The sequence below is a fragment of the Patagioenas fasciata genome, chromosome 17 (assembly GCF_037038585.1).
Source record: "Patagioenas fasciata isolate bPatFas1 chromosome 17, bPatFas1.hap1, whole genome shotgun sequence".
NCBI classification, from domain to species: Eukaryota; Metazoa; Chordata; class Aves; order Columbiformes; family Columbidae; genus Patagioenas; species Patagioenas fasciata.
In genome coordinates this window covers 5410256-5435861 of record NC_092536.1, presented here as the reverse complement: position 1 = coordinate 5435861, position 25606 = coordinate 5410256, and the positions used below count along the sequence as shown (strand labels likewise).

At 47.8% G+C, this 25606-nt stretch overlaps 1 protein-coding gene across 3 annotated transcripts in view; it reads left to right on the top strand.

Moving 5' to 3' along the window:
* The window catches only part of CORO1C (coronin 1C), a 49017-nt gene that overhangs the window by 18597 nt on the left and 4814 nt on the right, over positions 1–25606 (top strand). For 2 of the 3 annotated variants that reach the window (XM_065851257.2, XM_065851258.2), the window contains exons 2-7: positions 6653–6852; positions 16065–16187; positions 22290–22419; positions 23894–24075; positions 24653–24772; positions 25351–25455. In XM_065851257.2, coding sequence (XP_065707329.1) covers positions 6658–6852; positions 16065–16187; positions 22290–22419; positions 23894–24075; positions 24653–24772; positions 25351–25455 — 855 coding nt within the window. In that variant the 5' untranslated portion in view covers positions 6653–6657. Of the gene's footprint in view, positions 1–3530; positions 3627–6652; positions 6853–16064; positions 16188–22289; positions 22420–23893; positions 24076–24652; positions 24773–25350; positions 25456–25606 lie in introns of those variants that run through there. The other variant, XM_071816176.1, reaches the window with a different exon arrangement.

Here is a 25606-nt window from a genome sequence, read left to right as displayed (position 1 = left end):
TGCTCAACCTAGACTAAAGTAACCAAAGACTGAAAATAATCTGTGCACAAATATGATGTATTTTGGAATTGTGACCATCTGTAGTAGTGTTCACCCTTGGTTTAAATAACTCTGAACATCTGAAAACAAAAGTTCTGTCAGCAATGGACTTAATATGAATTGATTTGAAACAGTATACCATAGAGGGAGTAGCTTTATGTTTGAAAGCGGAGGACTGTGTCAAGGTGTTGGTGCCTGTTCCTTTTTCTTGCCAGAGGTTTCATGTGAAGTCGTGGGGAGAGATGAAATTTTTGTGGCCATGTGATTATTTCCCCCCCTTCCTCCCTTGCCCAAATATCTCAAGACTTAATATCACGAGGCTGAGTTCATGGATTCCCTTCATGCTTGGTGAGGGAGATGAAGTTGTCCTTCAGCCTCGCTGGTGGCAGATCGGTTCTCTGGTGTGACAGTGGTGGCAACTTGCTGCTCTTGTGGTCTAACACCAGTCATGGCCTGAAGTTGCTGTAGGACGCGTCTTTGCCTTGGTCTCCCATGGTGGTTACATTGCTTCTTTGGGGCTTGTTGGTCCGTGTTCATTTGGTTTCAAAGAGCAGATGGTCTTCACTGTCCCTGCTGTCTCAAAAAATTACGTCCTTAAAGTGATCTGGAGGACTTTTCTTCTCAATGAGTGAGTCTTCTGAGACGTTTGTAGGACACTGTCCTGTGCAGTATGGTAAGGCATAGTATTTATGTGGACTGCTTGTACAGCTACATCCACACAGGTGTGTTGGTGCTGGTGTACAACACGCCGTGTGCACATGTGGGTTACAGAGAACCCGTGGAGGTTGCACAACCAAGCGCTCCGGAGTTGAGAAATGCCAGAAGTGAGTGATTAGGAAATAACCTGGGTGATATTTGTTCCCCTTTTCCCAGGCTGTGGGCTCGGTCTCTGCTCTGTGGGCAGGGGGGTGGGATGGAGCCCTCCTTGCCCCCGTGGAGCGGGAGGTGCGGTGGAATGGTGGCGTCTTCATGGTTTTAAAACCTCTGGATGCTTCCACACTCCATATGCAGCTCTGTACCTTATCCGCCATATGATGTTCGAAGTGCTCCGAAGGGTCAATCAGTAGATTCCTTGTGGGCTTTTCTCTGGTGCTTCTCTCCATCACGGCCAACTGCTCTGCAGATGGGGCTGAGTCCTGCTGTGGGAAGGTGGTTTCTCCATGCTGGGGCACTTAGGCCTCAGGTTGAAACATCCACAGATGGATTATTGGTTTAGGATTATAAAACACCTTCTGTTACTTTTTGAAAAGGTTTCGGCTCTGAGGGCCCATCGCTTTTGCAGGTGCGGCCTGGGTGTCTCAGCCTGGGTGTTCAGAGGGACCTTGGGCTGCCTGGTCAATGTGTGGGGCCTGGAGAAACCCCTGGGCTTCAGATGCCTGGTGCTGGTGGCATTGCCTATAGTCTGGCTTGATTATTTTGTTTTATTGTCTGTATCTGCTTCTAGTTTGTTAATAGTTAGCTGAGACTGTACCTTTATTCCAAAGCTACCATTGAAGCGTACGCAGCCTCTTCAGTAAGGCTGTAATTCCGAGTTTGGGGGCTCTCACCATCAACAGCTGCAACTTACCTTGACATTTTCCACTTAAATAGCCTTTCCAGTCCCAAGTACCACCCTGTTGTAAGAGCCATTCCCATATCCAGGGAATTTCTGTCTCCTCACCCCCACTTTGATAGCAGCCTCTGGCTGCCTGTGACTTAAACCAACCTTTTATTTCCAGCGCCTCCCTTTCCAGAAAGGATCAGGATCACATGGGCTCAGCAGGATTTTGCCATTAGTGGGGGGTTTTCCTGCCAGTGTTCCCTCGCAGGATGCGTTTCCTCTTGCATAAGCAGCCTGAAAACCCTCCGAAGCCACAGAAATACATCTGTTGGATTCTGGAGACAGATAAATCCTTTATAAACAGGAAAATGGGCAAACTCATGGTCACTCTTGTGACACATCATGATGGGAGATCAGAAAGAAATGGAATGAAAAGTATCACTGTGCGGGCCCGGCTGACGGCATCCTGCGTTTCTAAGGTCCTTTTAAAAGCTGCACGGCGGGCACAGACAGTGGGAGACCAAGTTAAATCGTTGGTAAAGTTCAGCTGGAAGTCACTTGATATTTTTTTGGGGACAAAAGATGAGTTTCAAAGGCCTTTTCCTCCGTCCCTGTGAGGACGTGTAAGATGCTGCGTGTCGCAGAGCGGGATCCAGGAGATCAGTGTGGCCGTAGATCTATCAGCACTTCCATTGTGGTGGCCTTTGCAGGGTGTCTGGCGCTTCTGGTTTAATTTCGCTGAGGGCTGGAGCTCTGGCAAAATTTAAACTCCTTTCAACTCCTCGTCATGAGGTTTTAAATCCTCCAAATTTGTACTTTACAAAAAAAAAAAAAAATCTATTTCCTGTCTAGCAAGTGTATGGAGACCGTTCCAGCTCCTTAGCGAAGATTTAACAGTGCAGACAACGATCTAATTAAGTTTCTTTTTTAAAACTCTCGCTCCGTGCCCAGTTCTAGGAGTAAATCCCTCACGCAGCCCATCAGCCAGGGATGCGCTTTCCTGCCCTCTCGGGTATTTCCAAAGCTCCTTCCCCAGGGTCCCAGGTCTTGCTTTTACATGTGTGACAGAGGCTGAATCAGCCTTTCCTTGGGGTGAATCATCTCAAATTTGGGTGTTTCACCTGATAATCCCACAAGCGGCCAACCTGGGAGCCGCTGCTGGCAGGTGGCCAGGCTGAGACAACCTGTGGCAACCAAATTCATCTGTGTCTTTTTGCAGATGGTGGAGGAGGGGATCCTTTGCACTGCAGTATTGAGAAACAAACGAGGATACTAAATGCTCTTAGGATGGGGTAGGGAGAAAAAGACCTTTTGGTGCTTGGGATGGAACTCATCCCATTTTGCTTTTCACCTGCTCGCTTTCTGTGCTGTGCTGAAAGATCCGCGCTCGCCGCCCTTTATAACCACAGCCCGTGCTTATATTCTTTTCTTTCCCTTTTTCTCCCTGGAGAGCAGCCAGATCAAGATGGCTGTGATCCAATGCCAAGAATCGCTCCCTTTGCTATGGAAATGAGGACTGGGAGGCTGCTCGCCATGTGTTCCTCAGAGCTCCTGCTGAGGAGGATGAGCCGGAGGTGGGGAACAGGGCAGCGAAGGTGTGCTCCGCTTGGAACAAACAAGGATATTTTTGGATACATCTGAGTCTTTGCATTTTCTTTAAAAGTCTCTGAAGGGAAACCAACAAAAAAATACCCTTTCCATAAAATGGTAAAAATGAGGGAAATAAAGTAGTAAAATTTCACCATAGATAAAGGGTGTTTGTCTTCCATTAGAGTGGAAGGGGTGGCAGACCTAGTATCTGATATTTGAGATGATTCTGTGTTGTGTTTGGTTGGTTGGTGTTTGTTTTTTGGGTTTTTTTTGTGTTTGTTTTTTATGTTCAGGGGTTGATCAAGCAAAGGAAAGATAGAATTATCCAAACAATACACATAATCTTCCTCCTTAACTATCACATCCACATCCCCAGCGTTAAAGGGGACAAATGGCAAAACCCCTGGGTACATGATATATTGACACCGGGCAATTTGCTGCACGTTAACTCAGCAAGGTGGGTTTAAGCCTTCGCTTTACCTTTTATTTAAACTATCAGATATTAATCTCGATGCACAGTGGGATGGGAACATTGCCAGTGGGTGAGGAGTTATGAAAATCGTGCACAAAGCAGGGGATTTTTCTCTTCTTTGAGATGAATTGTGCACCCCAGGCAGGTGACTGAGGAGGGTTTTGCTGCAAAAAGACATACAAAGTGTGTTTTCAGAAGGGGAAAGGGCTGAGCTGTTTGCAAGGACGTCATTGGGCTCTGCAAGCACATCCTGGCTTCTCCAGGGTGACCTGGTGTCACCTTGGGTACCAGCGAGGGATGGAGGCGGCTGGCGGGGAGGGAGGAGGAGGAGGATGATGCTCTGGCACGATGCTCGCTGCAGGGTTTGGCAGAACCAAAGCCATGGCTGCAAAAGTCCAGGCAACCCCGAACATCTTACGACTGGGATGGAAACGTCTGACAGGTCTCTGAGTGAGTCTACGCAACAAATTAGTAACAGGGTGTGGAACTGCATTTTTTTATGATGTATCTTAATTGGGCCTCGGGCGGTTTGATAGTACAGCGTGTTTCTTGTCTTTTGGGGATCTTTTTGAGTTGAAATTTGGTTTTGTTTGTGTGTGTTTGAGAGGGCTGATGCTCCTGCTCTGAATCCCCCGGGAAGGGGCTGGTACCCGGGATGGAGCCACATTCTGCCTCACCCGGGGATGCAGCATCCCACCTCCATCAGCTTTGGCAGAGCTGCTCCCATGTACTTTGGATAACTTAATCTCTTCCTTTGCCTGAAAACAAAACCAAAACCCACATTGCACTGCAGGTGGAGCAGTTGTATTTTTTTTTCCCCCAAAAAATGGGTGCAGCTTTGCTGCCAGGTGATGAATGATCTGTCCGGTGTGCATAATGGTTTGCTCCTCATATTTCATAGTCCCATTGCATGAAAGGTGCTGTCTGCAGCTGCTCCATCCCGTTGTGGAGCTGAACATGATCTCTCAGGGTATCGCTGTGTATTTTAAGTGTAAAATCTGGATTTTGCAGCCTTGCGTGGCTGGTTTATTGTTTCCCATCACACTTCGATGTCCCGGGCGTGCCCAGGATGGAAGAGGCCTTTTAGTTGTGCTGTCAGTGAAATAGTTGGCAGGAAATGCATTACGCAATTCTGTTAACTGATGTTAAGTACAGAGGAAGCCTAAGTTCATGATAGTAATTATTAATAATTATATACAGCTTTTTCACGTGGACATCTTAAGCACCCTAATAATTTACAAAATTTTTTGCATTTGAAAACTACACCTTTTATTTTTTTTCATAAACTGTGTGAGTCCTTAGTAAAACGGTGTTTGTGCCACTTTGAAATGACTGAATTAACTGGGGAGATATAACAGGAGATCGGTACAGAAATGGTACCGGGAGAACCCACCTGCTCGCCCATGCTGGAAACAAATGCAGAGCCCTTTGTGCCGGTGTCACTGACCCCGTAATCGGTGCATTCATTATCGGTGCGTGCAGAGAATACTGAGGTTTTTTCCCCAAACTTGCTGCCTGGGCTGTGACTGTGGGTCTGGGCTTGTTCCTGGTGTCACTGGTGACACTGGTGGCATTGCCACCTCAGCAGCCACTTCCCAAATGCTTCAGAGCTGGATGTGATGGGAGGAGCTGGTGGAAAACAAATACTCTGCTTATTTTTTCTTATCTCTGCAGAAACTGGAGTATTCCACTCGATGGCTGTCTGTTATGTTAATGGTAACATTTTTCTCCTCTTCAAACATGTTCTGCGACTGCTTATTTCCCAGCTCTGATAAGTGCTTTCCTCTAGTTATTCAGCTTTTTGTTGCTGTTAATTTTTTTTCAAGCTCCGAGACTACAAAACAGCGATCATTCTGAAGTCTGGTTTTTTTAATCTATTTTTTTGACTAGGCTTTCACACAGAGCCTTTGCAGTCAGAGACAGCGAACACCCTTTAATCACCCGTGCTGCAGACAGGCTGCGCGGGGGGAATCGGTGTCTCCAGAGCATCACGCTGCTGGGTCGGGAGCAAAGAACTCCATCAAGCTGAGCAATTTTTCCCAGCCTCTCCATGTGCTGGGGGAGGCAAGATAGGAGGTGGACTCTGCTTATTTTTACTCTTTACATTTTTGTTTGTTTTCCCTAGAGACAGCATAGAAATACTTTTTTCTCATATGTAAAAGCAAGATGCTGTATGGAGGCTCCTCATGCTGCAAACCGTGATTGAGGGAGAAAAGTGTGATGGGAAAAGTCCTTCCCAAGCGCGAGGGCTCTGTAGGTTTTATCCACAGAAGGCAGGACAGTCTCTTGCTTCCAGGGCTGCTGTTTGCACGTGGGGCTGTGCCCACGGCTCCTTCCAGGGAATCTTCCCCTTTCCCTCTATTCTACCTCAAGCCTTCTTGAAAATTATTTTCCTCAGGAGAAGTGCTACAGACACACTAAGTTAATTTGAGTCATTAGCTTGTTTCCATTACTCCTTTCTGCCTAGGAAACTAATTTTATTACATTTTTAGTGAGATTTTGGAGTTAGAAGAAAGAAATGGAAGCCAGCGAACATGTGGAACCACTTCGCAGGAACACCGGATTTTGAGAGCGTGCCTTTTTATTTACATCTCCTGGACCCTGTCTGACTTGAAAGTAAACAAGTTCAATCCGAGACCAGATTTATCCCTGCAAATACGTAGAGACGTGTCTAGAAACTGCTTTTAGGATTAGGAACTTCCTTTACTGCAATAAGAGAATACATGTACAATGGGAAAACTGATGCATAACTGGCAAATTCTTTCTGTAAAACACCCTCAGAAGTGCAGTTGTGTTTGGTGCAAGACTGAAACTTTATTTAAAAGAATAAAGAAAAAGGTGAAAATGAGTGAGAACTCAGCAGGTCTAAAGCAAGGTGCAGGAATAGGAGGTGAGGCTGTATATTTGTGTTGCTGGATGCGGATGATGCAGCAGATGAGAGGGTCCCGCAGCGATTCTTGGTGGATGCCATAACTGATATTTTAACTTTCCTATTTTCCTCTTCCCTGCAGACACGATGAGGCGAGTGGTACGACAGAGCAAATTCCGGCACGTGTTTGGCCAAGCGGTGAAAAACGATCAGTGTTATGACGACATCCGCGTCTCCCGCGTCACTTGGGACAGCTCGTTCTGCGCCGTCAACCCGCGCTTCGTGGCGATCATCGTAGATGCCAGCGGCGGCGGAGCCTTCCTGGTGCTGCCTTTGCACAAGGTAAGTGCTTATTTTTGGAAGTTTCTCCCTGTTGCTTGCTCAGTGTGGCGCTTGTTTATGAGCGACGTTAAGGCTGGGAAGCCTGTGTTGTGACAAATGCCACGTAAGAACCCATTTAATGTCTCTAATCACTGTAATCCTTCCTGTACATTAAACACGATAAATAAGCATTTTGCTCAGTCAGTCTGAGCCAATTCTTTATGGCAGAAGTTTCAGCGTAGCATCATACTCCTAATGAAGCCCTGTGATTTATGGCAGCAGCAGGCAGGTTTTGCCACTGGCAGGGGTTCAGCTTTTTGAGCTCGGTATCACTTAATTCAGGACTGCACCTGAGCCCAACTCCTGTCAGAGGGATGCAGAGGAGTGAGGTGGTGCTGAGAAGGGGTTTCCAGCAGCCTCGTGGCCCTGGGCTCTGAGCTGCTCTTGGTGCTGCCAACCCTCCAGTTCCTCTTTTCTATATGGTATAAAACAGGAATAGTCTTGGTAAGAAAACAGCTCTTCCAAATACCATCGCAGCTGTCCTGAGGTCCTCCCAGATCACAGGGCTGTGTTTAGGCTTTATTATACTCCATATAGTATAAATATACACACACATATATACTTTATTATACTACCAGATCTTGTTATCCCCTAGTACCTGGCGTACTGAGGAGAGAGGCTTCTTCATCTGATCTTTGGCTGGGAAACACTCCTTACAGCCTCCACTGTGCAAAATGCTGCTAATTCTGCAATAAATAACCTTTCAGTGAGCACATATATCCACTCTACTTTGTTCCCTTCTCCTTTGAATTTATTTGTAGAGCCCCAGGGGCGTGCTTTGCAAAACACACGGCAAAGTCGGGGCGCTGTCTTGTGAGCCACGAGAATGGCCGGATCAAAGGAGGGAGGCTGAACAGCCGGGTACAAACGCCTTCCTGGCAGGCTCTTACAGCGCGGTGGGATAAAAGCCCACAAATGAGCAGGAGTGATGTTTCAGGCTGAAATGAATTCCTGATGCCCCCTGACACTGCATGGAAAAAATTGCAGAGCATCTTTTTTTTCCACCCTCATCAGAGAGCGGGGCTCTCGTCTGCCTTGCTGATGCTCAACCCGCAAATTCTTGTGATGAAAGTCTTTTTCCGGAACATTATTTTCTTTGTGACCCTCAGGCTTCTCTCTTAACCATACACTTCAATTCTCCTCAGTCTGTCATCAGCCTTGTCTTTTTCTTTTTTCCCTAGCTCCATTTGCAGATCTGCCCTGTTTATATATAGAAATAGTGACCAGAATTCAATATAGCATCCATCCCACGTGGCGAGTGCATTACAGGAGCAGAGGGGGTGTTTCTCACTTATCCCTCAACCCCCTGGCGTCCTGAAATAGCTCTTCAATTGGCTCATAACTCGTTAACAGCCCTTCTTTGTGGGCATTCTGCTTTGCGCTCATCGTAGTCCTGCTCTTGCCCAAGCCGCAGGTCTCGATCAGGAGCTTCTTGCTCAACGCAGCGCGCGGTTGCACACGTGTTGCATCACGGTGCAATCAAATGCGGGTGGCAGAGGACGCACAACCTTCATTTTCTCTTAATTCCTTAGTTTTCTAATTTCCTGCCAGAAATTCCTGCTAATTCTGAGCGATCTGGCCTTTTGCATTTTTAAGTGCCAGCTTACGACTGATTATTTTTTATATTTATTCGGCGATTCCTCCTGCCCTCCTCTGTTCTTGTCATTGCCTTTGTGCCCTCAGCGACGCTCTGGTCTCACACAGCTGTTAAATATTCAGATATGATGATGTTTCATGCAAAGCCGGAGGAACTTGGTTCCGAAACCCCCCAGCCTGACACGTTCTTTTGCAATGCAACGTGTTGCTGGCTTTGCTCTAACCAGTTCCTGTGTTCCTCATTTATTTTTATAGCCACAGCTGATGAAATCTTTCCTTCAACACCCGAAAATTCTGATTTCTGGTTGAGCCCATTTAGCAGAACATCATTGTGTTCCCACAGCCAGAACCTCTCTGTTATATTCAGGGGTGGGGGAAAAGGATTAATTTTAAGGCATGGTTTTGGGATGATGTTAAAACTGAGCCATAAAAACATGATTTTCTGCATTTTGGAGCTTTCCGGAGGCTGCCAGGCTCTGCAGGGAAATGACCCTCCTGCGACTTAATTGCACCGTGTCTGCTCAGCCCCGGCTTGTGTGGGTCACTGGGGATGGCTTCTCATGTGGCTTGACCTTCCGCACGGGGTGAGCGGATCCTGCGCCGCTCATCACAAAAAAGCGGTTTTTACTCATTTTAAACGGCTTTTTTAAGTCTTTTTTTTTTTTTTTTTTCCCGGTGGCGGTGGGTTTTGCACCCAAGCGGGTGCCTCCCGCCTCCCTCCCCGGGCCTGCGCTGGGGGTCGGGGGTCTCTGTGTGGGTGATTTTAGGGCTGGACACCCCACACCCCGTTCCGCGCACCCATGTGCGGAGGCGGAAAACGCGGGAGTTTCCCCCCCGCGGCCCCGCCCTCCGCGCCGCGCGCGCGCAGCCGCTCCCGCCGCAGCGGCACTGCGGCTGCCGCGGCTTTTTACCTTATATGGTCATGGCAGCGCTCGCGGCCGCCGGCGCTGATTGGCGGGGGCGGGGGCGCGGCGCGGCAAGTGCGCGGCCGTTAACCCTTGAGCGCCCGCGCCCCGCGATCCCCGGGACCTCCCGGGACCCCCCGGGACCCCCCGACCGAGCCCGGGGGCGGTGGGGGACCTTCCGGCAGCCCCCGGGGCAGGGAGGTGTGCGGAGACCCGGGGGGCTGCACCGCGTCCTCTCCATCCCTGCGTCCTCCTCCATCCCCCGGTGCGGAGGAGCAGCCAGGGCCGCTGCAGCCGAGCGGGGTTTGCTGGCAGGGGAAAGGCTTTGTCTGAATTTCCTGTTTTGTTTTGTGGGTTTTTTTGTTTTGTTCTGTGTTTTTTTTTGGTTTTTTTTGCATGCACATGTGCAGGGTTTTTTGCCAGGACCTCACCATTCCCATGCTCCAGCGAGAGCCGCCGTCCGAGTTGCTGCAAATTGCAATTCCCACAGGTTTGACCGGTCTGCAGAGAGATGGTCTCGCTTGGAACGCAGCACATGTTTCCAAAAAGCTGTGATTTATGTCAGTTAATGATGTGTAGATGATGAAAGTCAAGCTAATCAGCATTAACTGTACACACCAGGGAAAAACTGAAAACGCGGCTGCTTATCCTGGCTGTGGGTGACTGGTGCTGAGCAAAGCATTACTGTAGAATATCACCATTAAACTGGAAGCTTGCAGGCTTTTAGAGTTGGTTTTCTTTGAGCCTTACACCAGGTGAAACAGGTAACCCCCAGATAAAACTCTTCAGCCTTTGCTGGTGGGTACGTGCTGCTGGGTTAGGGGGAGGTGGGTGTTAGGAAATTAAGGAAGAGTGGGGTTTTTTCCCCTTCCTTGAAAAATCTGTGCTGTTTGTATCTGCAAAGAATAAAGCTGCTGCACAGGATTCCTTTGTGTTTCAGTTCCTCTAGAAAGATGCCCACAGCGGAAAGTCACGTTATGTAAGGCCTTCAGAAGAGGCTTATTCGGTCCCCTTTGGGTGTACCTTGTATTAGATGTTTGCACTGGTGTGCCTGGCTCCTCGTTGTGCTCCCTTTGCCCAGACCGCGATCAGACGGGTGCTCTGAGGCAACGAGCACGTGGGTGGGCGAGCGCACACCTCGGGAATGATCTTTGGGAAGGAATACGTTGTTCTGCGAGCGACACGCTGTCGCGTTCAGTGTGCCATATGTAGGTTGATAATCAGCTGTTCCGGGTCCTCATTGCTCCAGGAAGGACTGGGGGGGCGAAAAATCACCCTTTTCTGAGCTGTATGTAAAATAAACTTGAGAGATACCGCTCTGATAGGCTCGTTGAGGCCTTACAGCATTTTAGGTGGAGTGTAGATGGAAGTACATGAGTTAAAATGAATTAATGTGTTGCTTCGGCTGCCGTGGAGCCATGTCAGTGCTAGCACTGCAGCTCATATTGGTAGCAATGTCCCTCTAAGAGAAGTTTGAAGGTGGGATGCTATGAAGGGGTATTTCCCCCTAAAATTTGGTCAGACTTCCATGCAGCTCCACGTGGTTTGGAATGTTGGGTGGAGGAAATTAAAATTCAAGACAACTCTGTAACAACTGACTAAAAAGCAAGACGTTGGTGGTTTTAAAATATCCAGGTTATCTTGTGACTGGTGGAGCTGCTAAATCCTGGTTTCTTGCAGATTTTTCGTCCATCTGCTGTGCATAGAGAGGCGTTGCCTCCTTTCTCCGCTCTGCAGGGGTTTCACCGCTTATCCCAGAACCTGGAACATTTAAGACACGGATCGGTTTTCAGTTGAAAGTTCCCCATTTTGCTAACGGGGGAATTGTCTGCTTCAGAAATTGTACTTTAGGGACAGAACAAACAAGTGACTCTGTGTCTTTTTAATGTAATTTCTGGGCAGCAGGTCTCTTTGTTTCAAATCTCTGCATCTTCTGCCTGAAGGGCTTTCTCAGCTACAGGTTAGCTGAGGCTGAAATTTAATTGTGAATTGTATTTAGAGCTTTCTTCTAGACATCAGGTGAAATACCAGAGTCACGCTGTGCACCCAGCGCTGAGGTACAGGAATTAGCAGTTCAGGCTGGGTTTCGGGGGGGGTTGTTTGTGTTGGTTTTTTCAGTTTTTAAAGCTAGTGTGTGAGTAGGTGGTTGTTGCAGTTGAGTCATTGAATCCCAGGTTGGAAGGGACCTCAAGGATCACCTGGTCCAACTGTGTTGGCAAAAGCCCGGTCTGGACAAGCTGGGCCAGCTTCCTTTTCAGCTGAACCTTAAAATTCTCCAGTGTTGGGGAATCCACAAATTCCCTGGGGAGGTTGTTCCGATGGCCACTTGTTCTCATCAGGAAAAATTTTCCTATTGTGTCCCAGCAGAATCTGCCCAGGAGTAACTTGCACCCATGTTTTTCTTCACTTTGTGCATCCATTTATGTTCAGAACAAGGACCTTTATTCTGTAGCACCTGTAATGTCACAGCCCTGCCACCATCAAGGCAATAGAATGAGAACAGAAGCACCACAGAGGGATTTTCGGAGGCGCAAGCGATGTTTGGAAAGCAGCATGCAGTTATCCCTTGAAGTCTCTTATTGCGTGACGTTACAGTAGAGCTTTTGGGAGTAACACTTTTCATAACCTTCCCAATTCGTTCTGGATGCCTTGATTGGTTTGCTGGGTGACTAATGGCTGTTTGCCCCGGTCACGGGAGAGCGATGTGCAGCATTTTCCCCCAACCGCCTTTGCACCACCAGCTGCTGCAACCAGTGCTGGGGGTTCCATGGTTGGAGCACATTAAACTCAACTGGACTTCATGAAACTTGAGCTCGTTGCAGGGAGAAAAAAATGACAATTTAGCTGAGAAAAGGGGAATATTTTCTCTAGCAGAGAAAAGGTACTGGTGTGTTTGTATTTCAGGCTTTGCAATGGTGACCTGATTTCCTTCCTCAAACTTTTGCAAAGCAGGGAGGGGGGAGTTGCTTTTGCTTGTGCAACTTGATGCCACTTCCCTGTTTTAAATGGGGATCTGAATGAGCACAACCAGGGGCTGGGGGAAGCAGCTGTTCTCCCCGATATTTTTACCATAATCCATGAGCTGTTTCCTGCAACCAGTTGCCCTTTTCTGGCAGAGAAGCCATCGTAAGGCAGTCAAATTAATTCATAAAACTACCACTTTTAGGAGCAGTTTTCCTGTGACACTTACCTGGCCCTTCTGGATTTCATTGCTTTTTTTCTTTCACATCTGTCACTTTTTTTCCTGATCCAGGATACATGGAAGCACTAAATGAGTTCACTCGGTAAGATCATCTCACCACCTGTTGCAGGGCTTGAATATTGAGTGTGCTCCTAGTGAACACCATCCAGCATATTAATAGTAATCCTCAGTTTCACCTTTTTTGGATGACTTTTTATAAAAACACAACTCTGAGTTTCAGAAGTTGTTACTGTGGTGTGTTGCTCAGCCAGAGTTGTGATGGATTATGAGGAGGATTTAATTTCTTGAAGTCGTTCCAAGTTAATTTTAAGCTGTGTATCAGCACTTGAGATTTATTTAAAATCCTTAACTAATTAACAGATTACATTTTAAAAATAAATAAATAACCCCCCAAACCTGCGAATATTATGGTGGTGTGAAAACACTCCCATTTGGCCGCAAAGCTGCGAAACCTTGTGGTGTCCTTGTGGCAGAGCTGTCTCTTTTCAAAGGAATTGTGCTTAGAAGTATAGAATTTGGTCATTTTACTAGCTGGTGTATCATTAATACCCTTCTGCAGGCTTCCTGGTCTTTACCTTTTTGGCAAAGCCCCCCAAATATTGTTTTTAAAGCTGTTTTGTGCCTGATGGCATGAACAGGGTCCCCAGAACGATGCTGGGAGGAGGAACCTGCGGTGTGTCCTGCACAGACGCTCGTTACAAATCGGTGGTGAAGTAACACATATGAGTTCAAACCCCCTCCTTTCTCACCCTGCGGGGTGCTGGACGGGAAGGTGTGCTGGGCCAGGCCCCGAGCTGGTGACCCGGGTTGTTGTCCTGTGACACCCCACCCTGCCTCGATCCCCTTTGAGTGGTCAGAGTTGCTAATAGAAGTGGTGTTTGTTTTTAAATGGAGCAGATGAAGCGCGCGTCAGCATTGCCGAGCAGAGCTCTCGCTCTTCGCTGTGTGCTCAGGAAAGCACCGTGGTTTCCTCTGCCCTGTGAGGATGGTTTTGTGTCTCTGACCGCACGTCAGCGGCTTCTCTGAAAGTGCTTGAACTTCTTGCAGCTTGGAGCAGTGCTGCAGCCTTTTACACTCGCCTGTTCTGTCCCTCTGCATCCTTATTTATTCTCATTTTGCTGTTTTGACACTATTTGTGAACGCTGGTGGGCAGAGGAGGCTGTTCTCGTGCAGCAGTGCTGTGCCCAGGGGTGGGAGTTGATCTCGGCATCTCCCCCAGCCGAGTCTTCCTCTGCCAGCCCTGGGAGCTGCTGTATTTGCAGCAGCGTGACATCTCTTTTTTTTTATACTCTTCTTGCATGGTTTTGCACATTTTTGTGAATAAATACGCTTGAGGTTGCTTGGAGTTATCACATCCCCCACACTCCTCCTAAATAACATCTCGTTTTCCCCATCCTTGCTCTGTTCCCTTGTTAGAACTGGGTTTTGTGTGTCACTGGCCACATCCAGGCAGGAAAAGGCTTAGCTTTGCAGGTGATGCTGGTCGACATCTATTCACCTGCAACGTGGTGCGAAGGTATTTCTGCTCAGTTTGGTTTAACTTCTCCTTTGTGCATCTGGTGTTTCTTCTTGATCCAGATGGCTCTGGGCTGAGAAATGCATCATGTCCTTGTCCAAAACGGCCACGCCTGTGCATCCATCTCAAGTTCCTCAGCTCGGTGTCAAGGCTGAGTTTTGTTCTAGCTTGGTGACAACACTGAGCTTCACCTGCCGCAGAACCACGCTGAGCCCATGGCTGGACTGCTCCCTTCTGCTTTCGGGCATCGAGAACTCCCATGGAGCCTCTGTCATCTCATTTTCCCCGCTGCCCATTAGAGAGCTAATGGATGTACGAGATAGCTGGTTTAAAAAATGAGCTGGGTTTTAGGTGATCAAAAGCAGGCGGTGGGGCTGCCTGGTCCCCGCTGTCACAGGCACTTGGCTGCTGCAGCTCCTGGTGTTCAGGTTCATCGTGATCAAAACTGAAAGGTGAAGTTTGTGGTTTAATTTGTTCAAATTGAATTTTTTTTTCCCTTCCTCCCTGCAGTAATAAATTACTGTAAAAACTCTAAACTAAACTGACAAGCACTCGTGCAGCCTGCAAATAATTACCGTAGGCTCCTCTTAGAGGATTACTGAGCCCTGCCTGGGAGCGAGATCAGGTAGTCACTCAGCCTCACAGAATTAGTCCTATTTTTTGGTTTAGGTCTATGTTTGTATCTGGCCAGTAATGCGACTTCTGAATTATGTTCGTCTGCATATGCTCTGCATGGTTCTTTTTTTAATTAGATAAATTAAAGTGGATTGACTATACATGTCAGTTGGGTGTATTAATTTTTTAAATCCTATTTCACATTATGGCATCCAAGAGGGATTACACAGACTTTAATTTTTGAATATCTGGTTTATGGCTTTTCATCTACAACACTTTCACTTCTAATCATTTTAAAAGCATTTGAATCACTGAGACAGGCTTTTTTTTGAAACCTAAATTTTCTATTTCGGAAATAGCAGTGGTTTTGTTTCTGTAACTTTGTTTGGATCTACATCTTGTTGTGCTGCAAGTAGAGGTCTTCAGGTCAGTGGTTTTCCAAAGCCAGTATCCAGCATTATTCCGATGCTTTGTACGTACGACAGCGTTGAATAGGAACAGCCTTGCGCGTGGAGATGGGTGGGAGGCATAGATTACGAGGTGCAGCTTCCAGGGCTGGGGAATGTCACCGCGGAGTGGCAGCAGTGACATACCAGCCATTTCTTCTGCGTGTTTAAACACGAAAGACGACGACCCAGTCCCAGACCTCTCCCTCCTGTCTCTCTTCTCCCAGCGCTCAGGAAAAGGCCATCGCAGCATTCCCTGGAAACAAAACCCCTCGGAGAAGGACTTGACCAAGAGAGATAACGAAGATTAGCCAGAGTGATTTTTATTTCCTTTCACATGGTGCAGCTGGGTCCATCAGCAGTTTGGGGGAGTCAAGTGCTTCAGGGTATTAAGAGGCCCCATCAGCACAATGTAGATCTAGTTGGCAAGGTTGATGTCTTTGCAACAACTGTGCTGGCATCACTAGATTTGTCTCATTTAGAATTAATTCAATTAAAATTCTAGCTTGGTTATCTTTAGCTGTCATCGGCAGTTGTTGTGAAGCGCAGACAAAACCAAAGCTTCAGTGGTCGGGCTGAGTCCTTTTCCCAAAACGCTGGGGACAGGCGGAGGGACGGTGTCACAGCAGGTGCTGAGATACGGGCAGCAAAGCATCTCTGCATCCGCGAGGAGTCCAGCCTCTGAACCTTGTCTTTCACCATCAGGAGCTTCCAGCTGGTTGATGCTGGATAAGAGAGTTGCTGATTTGTTTCCTCTACCCATACATCATATGATTCAAATTTCATGCAACTGTGAATACTGAGAGAGCTAATGGGGAGTTTGGAAACATCTTCCTCCACTCCGAGCTGTGCTGGCTGTGTATTACAGCTCTGTTTCTTGTTTCCCCCCTCAGACAGGCAGGATCGACAAGTCCTACCCCACAGTGTGCGGCCACACAGGACCGGTGCTGGACATCGACTGGTGTCCCCATAATGACCAGGTCATCGCCAGTGGCTCCGAGGACTGCACTGTCATGGTGAGTGTATTTACTTTATCTTGCAGGGTGGCGTTTGCTTCACACTAAAAATGAGTCTGAAGACGTCTCTTGTCCTGATGCTGAGGGCAGAGTCCTTGCTGGTACCCTGGTACCGTGATACCATGCACGTTTTGTCTTGCTTTAAGAAATAATGCTGTCTGGGCTGCAGGGCCTAGCTAAAAATTGGAGCAAAAATAGCAGAATGGGCTTTATTACCTGTGGAACAGCAGAATTTGGACTCTCACAATTGGTACTTTCTTCTCGTGTTACTGTTTGAGAAGGTGCAGCCTCAGACTTCCGAGAAGAATCTCTTCAGCACTGAGACGGACTTGGCCCGTGTCTTCCTGGCTTTGTCTTCAATTGCTTTTCTGTTTTTCCTTCCCCTGGGGATTTGTCTCATGTTTGGGAAGAGGAAAGAGAAGCGTGCCAGTCAGTGCTGGGAGGTGTTTTGATTTTGCAGAAGATGGAGGTGGTTCCTTACCTCAAATATCCCAATGGATGCGGTGGGAAGAGGTGGGGATTGGAGGGGAACAAGCCCATCAGGTTTCAGAATTGCTTCACCCCTTGATTTAAGGGTGAGGCTTAAATTTATTTCATATACTTGCAGGTTGTGAGTAGATGTCAAAAGGGCTTTTAAATGGAATAGATTAAAAATAGTCCAAATTCTGCACCTGCCAGCCTTAGTCCTGAGACCTATTTTACCTCAGTCAAGGCCCAGTGAACAATAGACGACCTTGCTCCGTGATGGATGTGGAATCCCACGTATGCAAACACAGCAGAATAAGTGAAAGAAAATCCTTGTAAGATGAAATAATGCCAAATAACTTCAGTGATCTTTGGCCATATTTAGAAATGCTGTAGGCTGAATGTTATATTGAAATCTTATTATAGATCATGTCAGATAAATTCCTTTGCTTCTGTTCATCGTTAAAATGTTTGGGAGGGGATTCATCCCAAGAGGATTATCCTGTGATCTTTCAGTCTTGGAAGCTGAAGCATGTTAATGAAATGTGCTATATTTAATATAAAACAAAACAACAAGCTTCTGTGTTTGTAACGTTCGCTACTGGGTTAGAACTAAGCTTCGGAGGATGCAGCAATGTTCCTCCAGAAGCCAGGATCTAGAAGGGCTGCGAGTCGGTGTCTGAAACATGAGCATCGACAGAGAGTCCGTAGCTGCCGCCTTGGAGGCAAAATAAGTCGCTAATCCATGTGCAATGAGAAGTATGTTGTGAGGCTCCAGAGGGATTGAATTATGCAGAAAAACCAACAGTGTTCAATTACAAGTTGTCCAAATGCTCCTAATGTAGACACAAACTCGTCTGCGAGTGCCCAGACGAGCTCTGTGGGCCGCGCTGGGTTTGCTGTGGCTGCTGCTTTGTCTGCATGGGAGGGATGAGTTCCTCTGCGGCCCCGGGGGCAACACGAATGTGGACAAGTCTGCATGCTCATGTTCCTGTGTGACCATGTCTTGATGGAAGCAAGCAGTGGGGAAGGGGAAATAAAAATGAGTCCTTGCTGCACTCAAAGGAACAAGCAATACGCAGCTCATGGTGTTAGGTGCATGTCAGCTGGAGGTTTAAAATGCGGTGAAGCTGAGTGCCAGCTGTAGCGATGGAGAATGCAGAGAAGACCAGCTAAAGAATCATCAAATCGTGGAATACCAGGTGGGAAGGGACCTCAAGAATCATCTGGTCCAGCCTTGAAGTTAAAGACTTAAATTGAATTTCTTGTTTAGCATCATGGAACTTCTGGTGGGAAATGATGTGTCCCAAATCATTTGGGATAGTTGTTGGCTGGACAGAGATCGAGTATGTAAAGAACAACCTGGCCTGGGCTATTTGGAAAAAAGCTGGATGAGCTAATGGACCTCCCCATTTTTAATTGCTTTTCTGTCCTGGCACAGCTATTTTAGCATCCTGGTTTCTTTGCTTTTCTTCAGTAAAGGTTTTGGAGTCCTGTTTCCTGAACAGCCTGGCACTGAACACACCTCGCTTGAAAGGACCTGTGGTTGTTCAGCAGCTCCAAACTCTTCATCAGCCAATGTGAAATGAGAAAAGGGATGTGGCAGAGGAGATCGCGTGGCTTTCTGCACAAGTGCCAGCTGATTTGTGAGAAATATCCGATTCTCTGCAGCCACCACTTGGAACCGTCTGCAGCCTTTGTGCTGCGCAGGGAAGGTGAACTTGGCCCTTTCAACAGCTAGAAGCGTTTTCATACATCTAAAACCTCAGATTTGCAGAAGGTGAAAATACCCTGTGAACTGCACGTAAACCTTGAGCAGGTTCTGGTGTTTGAGATCCTGAGACTAAGGGTTGAAATAGGGGGCTGGGAAAGAAAGATCGTTTTCTGGTACCACTGGGCTTTGTGGCTTGGGCAGCTCTAGAGAGTTAACTGTTAGCAGCTGCGTCAAGATTTGTGCGATGGGAGGTAACTGACAGGTGTGATCTGACAGTTTCAGATGATACACTCATTTATTTTGCTGTCACATCTGGTGCGTTCAGAAATGATGTGGAGGCAGAGAGGCAGTAGATGGTGGGAGATGATGCTGAGGGCAGCTCAGCCTCGCAAGGCCACCTTTGTGCAGGTCCCGGGGCTGGTGGGTATGGGCACATCACTGATCCCAGCAGAGGAAAAAGCAGAACGGACCCCATCTCTTCCACTCTGAATTGCTCTCAGGAAAACATCCTTTAAACCCCTGTGGTGTGCAGATACCTTCTGTGGCCTCTGCTGGTGTTCTCTTTGACGAGTGGATTTTCTTGTGCCAACAAATAAGGAATTTCTGAAATATTAATGGTGGTTGTTCTGCTGAGTGACTGTAATTTACTGCAGGTTTTAAATTCAGCTAGAAAATGTTTGATTATATCGAGGCTTGTAGATGGTATGAGGTGTCCTTTCTCAGATATGGAGAATTTGCTCCATCAGAAGGTGAATACTAATAAGATCACATGTAATGGCCAGAGTAGAGTGAGTTTGATTGAGCGCATTGTTTTAAACATTAATCCATATTCCTTGCGATGACCGGGGACAGCAGACTGGTGGCAGACAGCTCAGATGTGGTACCCGGGCAGGATGAATCGGGACTGGCTAGTGGAGGAGAAGGTCTTGTAGCCGTGAAAAATGGGTGCACAAAGTGCATTTTCCTGCAGTGACACAGGTAAAACCCAGGGCTCAAACTCATTTCTTTCACATGTAATGTGGATTTAGGAATTAATGTCATTTCTAGAAATTGACTTAAAGGTCTCTGCAGGTCGGTGCAGAGCCAGAAGAGATGGGTTTTGATTCTTTTTAAAGGCTATAAAAAAGCTGCTGGAAAAGTTGGCTTCATTTTCTTTCTCACACGCTGTTTGTGCAAAACCTTTTCCCTTCCTGCTCTTCCTCTGAGACCCAAACCTCTCCGCACCACCGTGCCGTGACTTCACTTCCTCCATCGCAAACAAACCAGCCATTTTAACTTAAAAAAACCCACAAAAACAAACCAAACAACCCCCAAACCCCCACAGGTGGGCGATCTAACAAACTTACTGATGTCCAGTTAATCTTGCAATGTTTCCAGGTTTCCTTTCTGTGCTCACCCCGAGTCCTCACCTTCCCCAGGATGGGTCCTGCTTCAAAAGTGAAAGTGCCTGAATTTGCCCCGTGAATCTGATTTCACCCCCGCTGCAATGGGCTCCCACCCCATGCTGGAATGAGTGGGCCGGGGCTCTCAGGAACACACCCCGACCCTGCACACTCCTGGGTTTTGGGGTTTTTTTGCAATACCAAGCAGGATTATTAAGTCAATAGTTTCTGTCATCTGCAGAGGACGACGCTGCTCTGCAGCTGCTGTAAACTATAGGGGCTTTCCCTTAAAAAGAAAACCTGTCCTCCGGAGGCTTTTAAAAAATCCTTTTCATTTGTATTTTGCCTCAAATACCTCCCTTTCCTTTCCCACCCCCTGCCCTCGCTGGCTCACCTTTAAACTTGGTCCTGGAGTTTTCTGGCTCATAAGTTACTTTGCTATGAAGCGCTTGCACCAAAGGATCCCCACACTGTTCCCAGCTGGGACAGCGCGGATCAGAAACAGGGACCCTGGGGACACAGTCCCTCGGCTGGGAGGACGGTTGGCTGCAGGTGTTGGGGCTGCTCTGACCCTGCTGCTGTCCCTGCATCCCCAGCTCACACTTGGCCGAGAAGCTCGTGCTGCTCCTGGGCCTTTTTGTGAATAAATTCAATTTTTTACCTGCCAGGCAGAGCTGTTGGACCCGAGCTGCTCGTGTCGAGCATCCCCTGGTCCCTGCGCTGGTGTCACCTCCCGTCCCTCTGCTCCAGAGCCCCTGGCTCCCCTGCCTTTTCTCTGCTGACATCTCCCAGCTCCCATCCTTTCTTTCCAACCATTTTACTGGTTTAGGTAATAATCTGTTTTCTGCAGCATTGTGTTCTGCCTACAGCTGTGAATGGAGGTGGCTCATCTGAGAGATGTGCAGCCAGTCGTGACGTTAAGTGCAGGGAGCAGTGTTAGCAGGCGGATATTGAAGTTCTCCCATCAGCAGGTGTGTTTTCAACTGTTGCTCCTGTCAGGTTGTTATTCCCTGACTGGCAAGGAGAAAGCTGCTTCTTTACAACTTCTAACTGGGTTTTATCTGGGCAGGTGAGGTGATTTGTTGCCGTTTGCAAGACGCGTTGTGTTTCAGCATCTCGTGCTGTGGTCGCTCACAAAGCTGGTGCAGAACTGGCAGGACAATGTTCTGCTTTCCCAGGCTGAACAGCTCTTGTTTGCAACCCAGTTTTAAAATGTGCTTGCTGGTAAAAGCCCTGGTTTCTGTTATCTGGGTGCTAGCGCTGTTCTGTCAGGCAGGAGGAAAAGGAGGGATTCTCAGCCCTGGCAGAGGAATTCTCTGCTGACCTGATGTGTCTGTCGCAGGTTCCACCGCCGGGACGCTGAGGCTGCTGAGAGCTGCATCAGCGAAAAATGAAATAATGTTAGGGTTGTGCAGAGGTGAGCTGGTACATGCTGAGAATTTTTACATGTCAGAGGTTTGATTTGAGCAGCAGCCACCCCTGCAAGAAGGGAGAAGCTGGGATTAGCGCAGAATCCCGTGTCGCCCTCCCTCACACCGGTCTGCATCGGTTTGGAAACGCGCTGGGCTCGCGTCTCCCGGCTCCGACAGCTGCTTGGGCACCCTGGGCAGCTCTGCCCAGCCTTGTCCGCCAACTCCGGGAAAACCAGACAAAAGAAGGCGAAGCAAATGCGCTCTAATGCTGCCACCTAGCTATAGGCAGCTATAATTGCTCACTGACGGGCTTTCCATTCCATTTTTAATTCGCTACATGCAGGTCAAACTCAGTTCAAAGGTGATTGTCCGGTGCTGAATCGCAGGCATAGTTTTGGCAGGGCTGGTCCTACCTTGGGGCACAGGCGATGGGTTTTATCTTTCCCATCCCCAGTCCCTGCCGGTTGCACAAGCCGCTTCCTTCGGTGCATAAACCTGCTGTGACCCCACCACTGGAATCCCAGCGCTCTGCCAGCCTTGGGGTCTGTTCCCCTCCTCATGGCACTTTCCTGGAGATGTTTGCAGCAGAACTGTTGTGCAACCACACGGGCAAAAACCAAACAGACAGTTTGCTGTATTCCTGCAATGCTAACTTGGGCTGCTTTAACCTTTGCCAGGAACAAACTGCTTTTCCCCAGTTAAATGGCGTCTGAAAAGAGGCTCTAAACATAATGGGAAAACCAATTGTCAGTATTTCGAAAGAAATTAAAAGCAGTTACCACTATAGCTGCGTAATTTGAAAAGACAGCAGCTTGTTCAGATGGAATTGGAGCTGCAAGCTGAATTTTTTGGTGAATCCTCAGGCAGCACCTGACACAAATGGATCTCTGGACACAGCGATAATGCGCTGGTTGCGACCTAAGTAGCTGGTGGTTATTTGCTGGAAGGATGTTACATGCAGATGACCCAAAGGTTTATTGGTGTCCGGGAACGATTCTCTCCCCATTTCTCTCTTCCTGTTTATATCGAGAGGTGAGAACTCAGCCTTGTGCCGTGGCGAAGCAAACGGGTCACGCGCTTTTCTGCGGGGACGGCCCTTGGCTGACCGTCTTTCCTTTTCCCTTCCCAGGTGTGGCAGATTCCCGAGAACGGGCTCACGCTGTCCCTGACGGAGCCGGTGGTGGTGTTGGAAGGACATTCCAAGCGAGTCGGCATCGTGGCTTGGCACCCCACGGCGCGCAACGTGCTGCTCAGCGCAGGTACGGGGGCCGCCGGCATCTCTCCTGCACATGCGCTTGCACACCGGGTGTTTCGGAGAAGAGCTTGTTGACTCCTTTTCCTTCTTTCCTAGCTGCTTTAGGGCTGGTGAATCACAAGACTAATGGCAATGGGAACAGCGGGACACGTGGCTCACAGCCCCCGCCTTGGCTTGGCCTTTTCTTATCTCTGGTTTACAGGGATGAGGACCAGGAAATTGTCTGGAGGCATGAGTTACAGTACTAAAATTGTTCCAGACTTTATTTGATCTGCAAGCTTCATCCGCTGATAACTGTTTACATCTGCACTCTCCTCATCCCTGTTTGCGTATACCTTAAAAAAAAGGCTCAACTGTTTCTCCTTTCCACTGATCCCCGCAAGGTATCCCAGAGTCTGTTCCTTCCACGTGTTTTCATTTCCAGCATTTCTAAAACTGTCTCCTTGACTGGTACGGTCTATGCAATGAGATTCTTTAGACCTCTGAAAAACAGTCACATTATAGAAATAAAATGGGTAAGTCATTCTCCATTAACATGGTCTGAGGCTTTTACAGCATGACTTTAAGGCTGGAGCCCAATAAAAGCAGCAAATCTGATTTGGTTTTGATCTGGTTTCTCCAAAAATGCTTGGACTTCCTGACCTTGTGGCACTTAATGTAATGAAAGTCAGTGTGAGAACGTACCAAAGAGAAGGTGATGTTTCGTAGGTATCTCCCTCAGGCTCCAGTGCTCACAGGCAGTGCATGTGTGTGTCCACGCAGTCCGGCCAGGATTACTCCTGAGAACACAGAGGAGAAGTGATGCTGTCAGGTCATTCCAGGGTTCCTCCTGGTGACAACAAACTGATTCGGGATGTCTTTCATGCCCTTTGGGAGTTTAGAGTGATTATCTTTTGCCTTGTTACATATTTTCACACCTGATCCTTAGGAGAAGTTGCTCAGTCGCACATTGTGCTTCCCTTCCCTTACCTGGTCCCCCAGTCCTGTTCTTTATGTTGCTGTTGTCTTATCTTGAGCTTTATTCTTTGTCTTCTTGCTGTCTGGTCCTTGAACAAAACCACCCAGCCGAGAGCTGTATTAATAGTCCCTGTGGCAGTGCTGACCTCAGCTTTCACTACCTGCCATTCTTTTTTCCCTTTGTTCTGCCGTTTCTCCTGCTGCCACTTTGCCTGTTTTCCATCCGTGCCACTTGGACTCGTTCTGCCACACATCCCCCTGACCCGAGAAGGTGACAACTGACTGCCGGCCAGCGTTCTCACACACCAAATACAAGAACATCTCCTCCTTGCCCTTGCTATCTCTTGCTCTTTATCCTGCAGTTGAACCAAGACCCAAGAGCTCCTGCACAAAGCTCCTGCTGTAGCAGTGTTCACAGACATCCATCTCCACCAGTACCTGCTTTTTCCCTCCTTTTTTCTCCTATATACACCACTGCAGTGATTTTAGCTTTTTTTTTTTGGTTTCTTTTCCATTTTTAGGTTGTGACAATGCAATCATCATCTGGAACGTGGGGACAGGTGAAGCCCTCATCAACTTGGATGACATGCACGTGGATATGATTTACAACGTGAGCTGGAATCGCAATGGCAGCCTAATCTGTACAGCTTCCAAAGACAAAAAAGTTCGAGTTATTGACCCCAGGAAGCAAGAAATCGTTGCTGTAAGTTTGTGTGATAATGAAAGAAGGAACTGGGTTTCACTGCAGCAGAGAGTTAGCAAGAGCTTATAGAGTAAAGAACCTTTTTTGCTTCGTTTATACCATGTTTAGTTGTGTTTTTCAAAGTGAGGACAAAATTACAGGAGGGATAGCAGCGCTTGAAGGATTTGTCTGGGTTTACTGGGATTAGTGTTTGAACTAGGATTTTAGGGCTCAGTTTTAAAACCTACAGGAGTGTAATTCCACATCTAATCCTTTGGTATAATTACAGTTCCAAAGTTGTGTACGCAAAGTGGAGATTTAGCAGCCTGTGTATGTGTCTTAGCTTGCAAAGAAGCCTTCCTCCAGCCTTGCGAGAGGCTGACGGGCAAAGCTGAAACACGCCAGGAATGACCATTTCTTTTGTGGTTTAGTGATGGATTTCTTCCCTCAAACATCGGGCAAAGATAGTTGGGTGTTGCTCCATCCTGCGTGGAGGAGCAGCGTGTCCTGCTGGGGATTCTGTGCCACCAGAAGAGAAGCCACCACCGTGTTGGGCTCCATGTTCCTTGCTCCTGGCTGACCTGTCCATCTCTTTCAGGAGAAAGAGAAAACCCATGAGGGAGCCCGGCCCATGCGAGCCATTTTCCTCGCCGATGGAAACATCTTCACAACTGGCTTCAGCCGCATGAGTGAACGGCAACTCGCCCTTTGGAATCCCGTAGGTTCCTGTCCCGTCACTACTTTGTTGTTGTAACTAATGTCCGTGGAGCTACCACCCCAGACCCACACCCGCTAAATTAATAATTCATATACTTGAGCGTTTTCCAGCTCCTGCCCACTCCTCCTGTGCCAGGAGGTATTGCTGTTATTTGGGCTGGATGTTGGCTTGTTAAAGGAAATGAGTTATTTTGTACCAATCCCATCTCAACCAGGAGCAGCTTCCCAGCTCAGGGAAGGTCCCTTCATTCTAAACATTACACATACAGAGCCAAACAGCAGCAATCCCATCACACTGGCACAAGACACTCGCTAATGTGACTGTGTCGTGCCTGTCCCTTGACTTTGTGAATTTTCTTGGGTCCTGCTTTTATTGCGTTTTGGGATTAGAATGTCCTTGGGGAATGGATAAGCTTGCGAACATTTACAGCATTTGTTATTGTGACACACAGGTCCCTCAGGGCAGTGAAGACACCGCTGCATGTTCGCTAGCTACAAAGAGCTGTTAATAATTTAGAACCTGTGTTAACATGAACTTTTCTGATTTCATTAACATCCCTGGCACTTTTTTATTTCCAGAAAAACATGGAGGAGCCAATAGCTCTTCATGAGATGGACACCAGCAACGGGGTCCTGCTGCCGTTCTACGATCCAGATACCAACATTATTTACTTGTGCGGCAAGGTAAAGAGAAGCTTTTGGAGTGACTGTTGAATGCATGGTGCCTGCGAAATGTTCCCTAAGTGTCCCCATGGAGAAGGGGAGACCCAGAAGTCAGCACTGGTCAGAGCCGCGGACAGATCAGGCTGCTCTGAAATGGGTTTGATCCTCACTC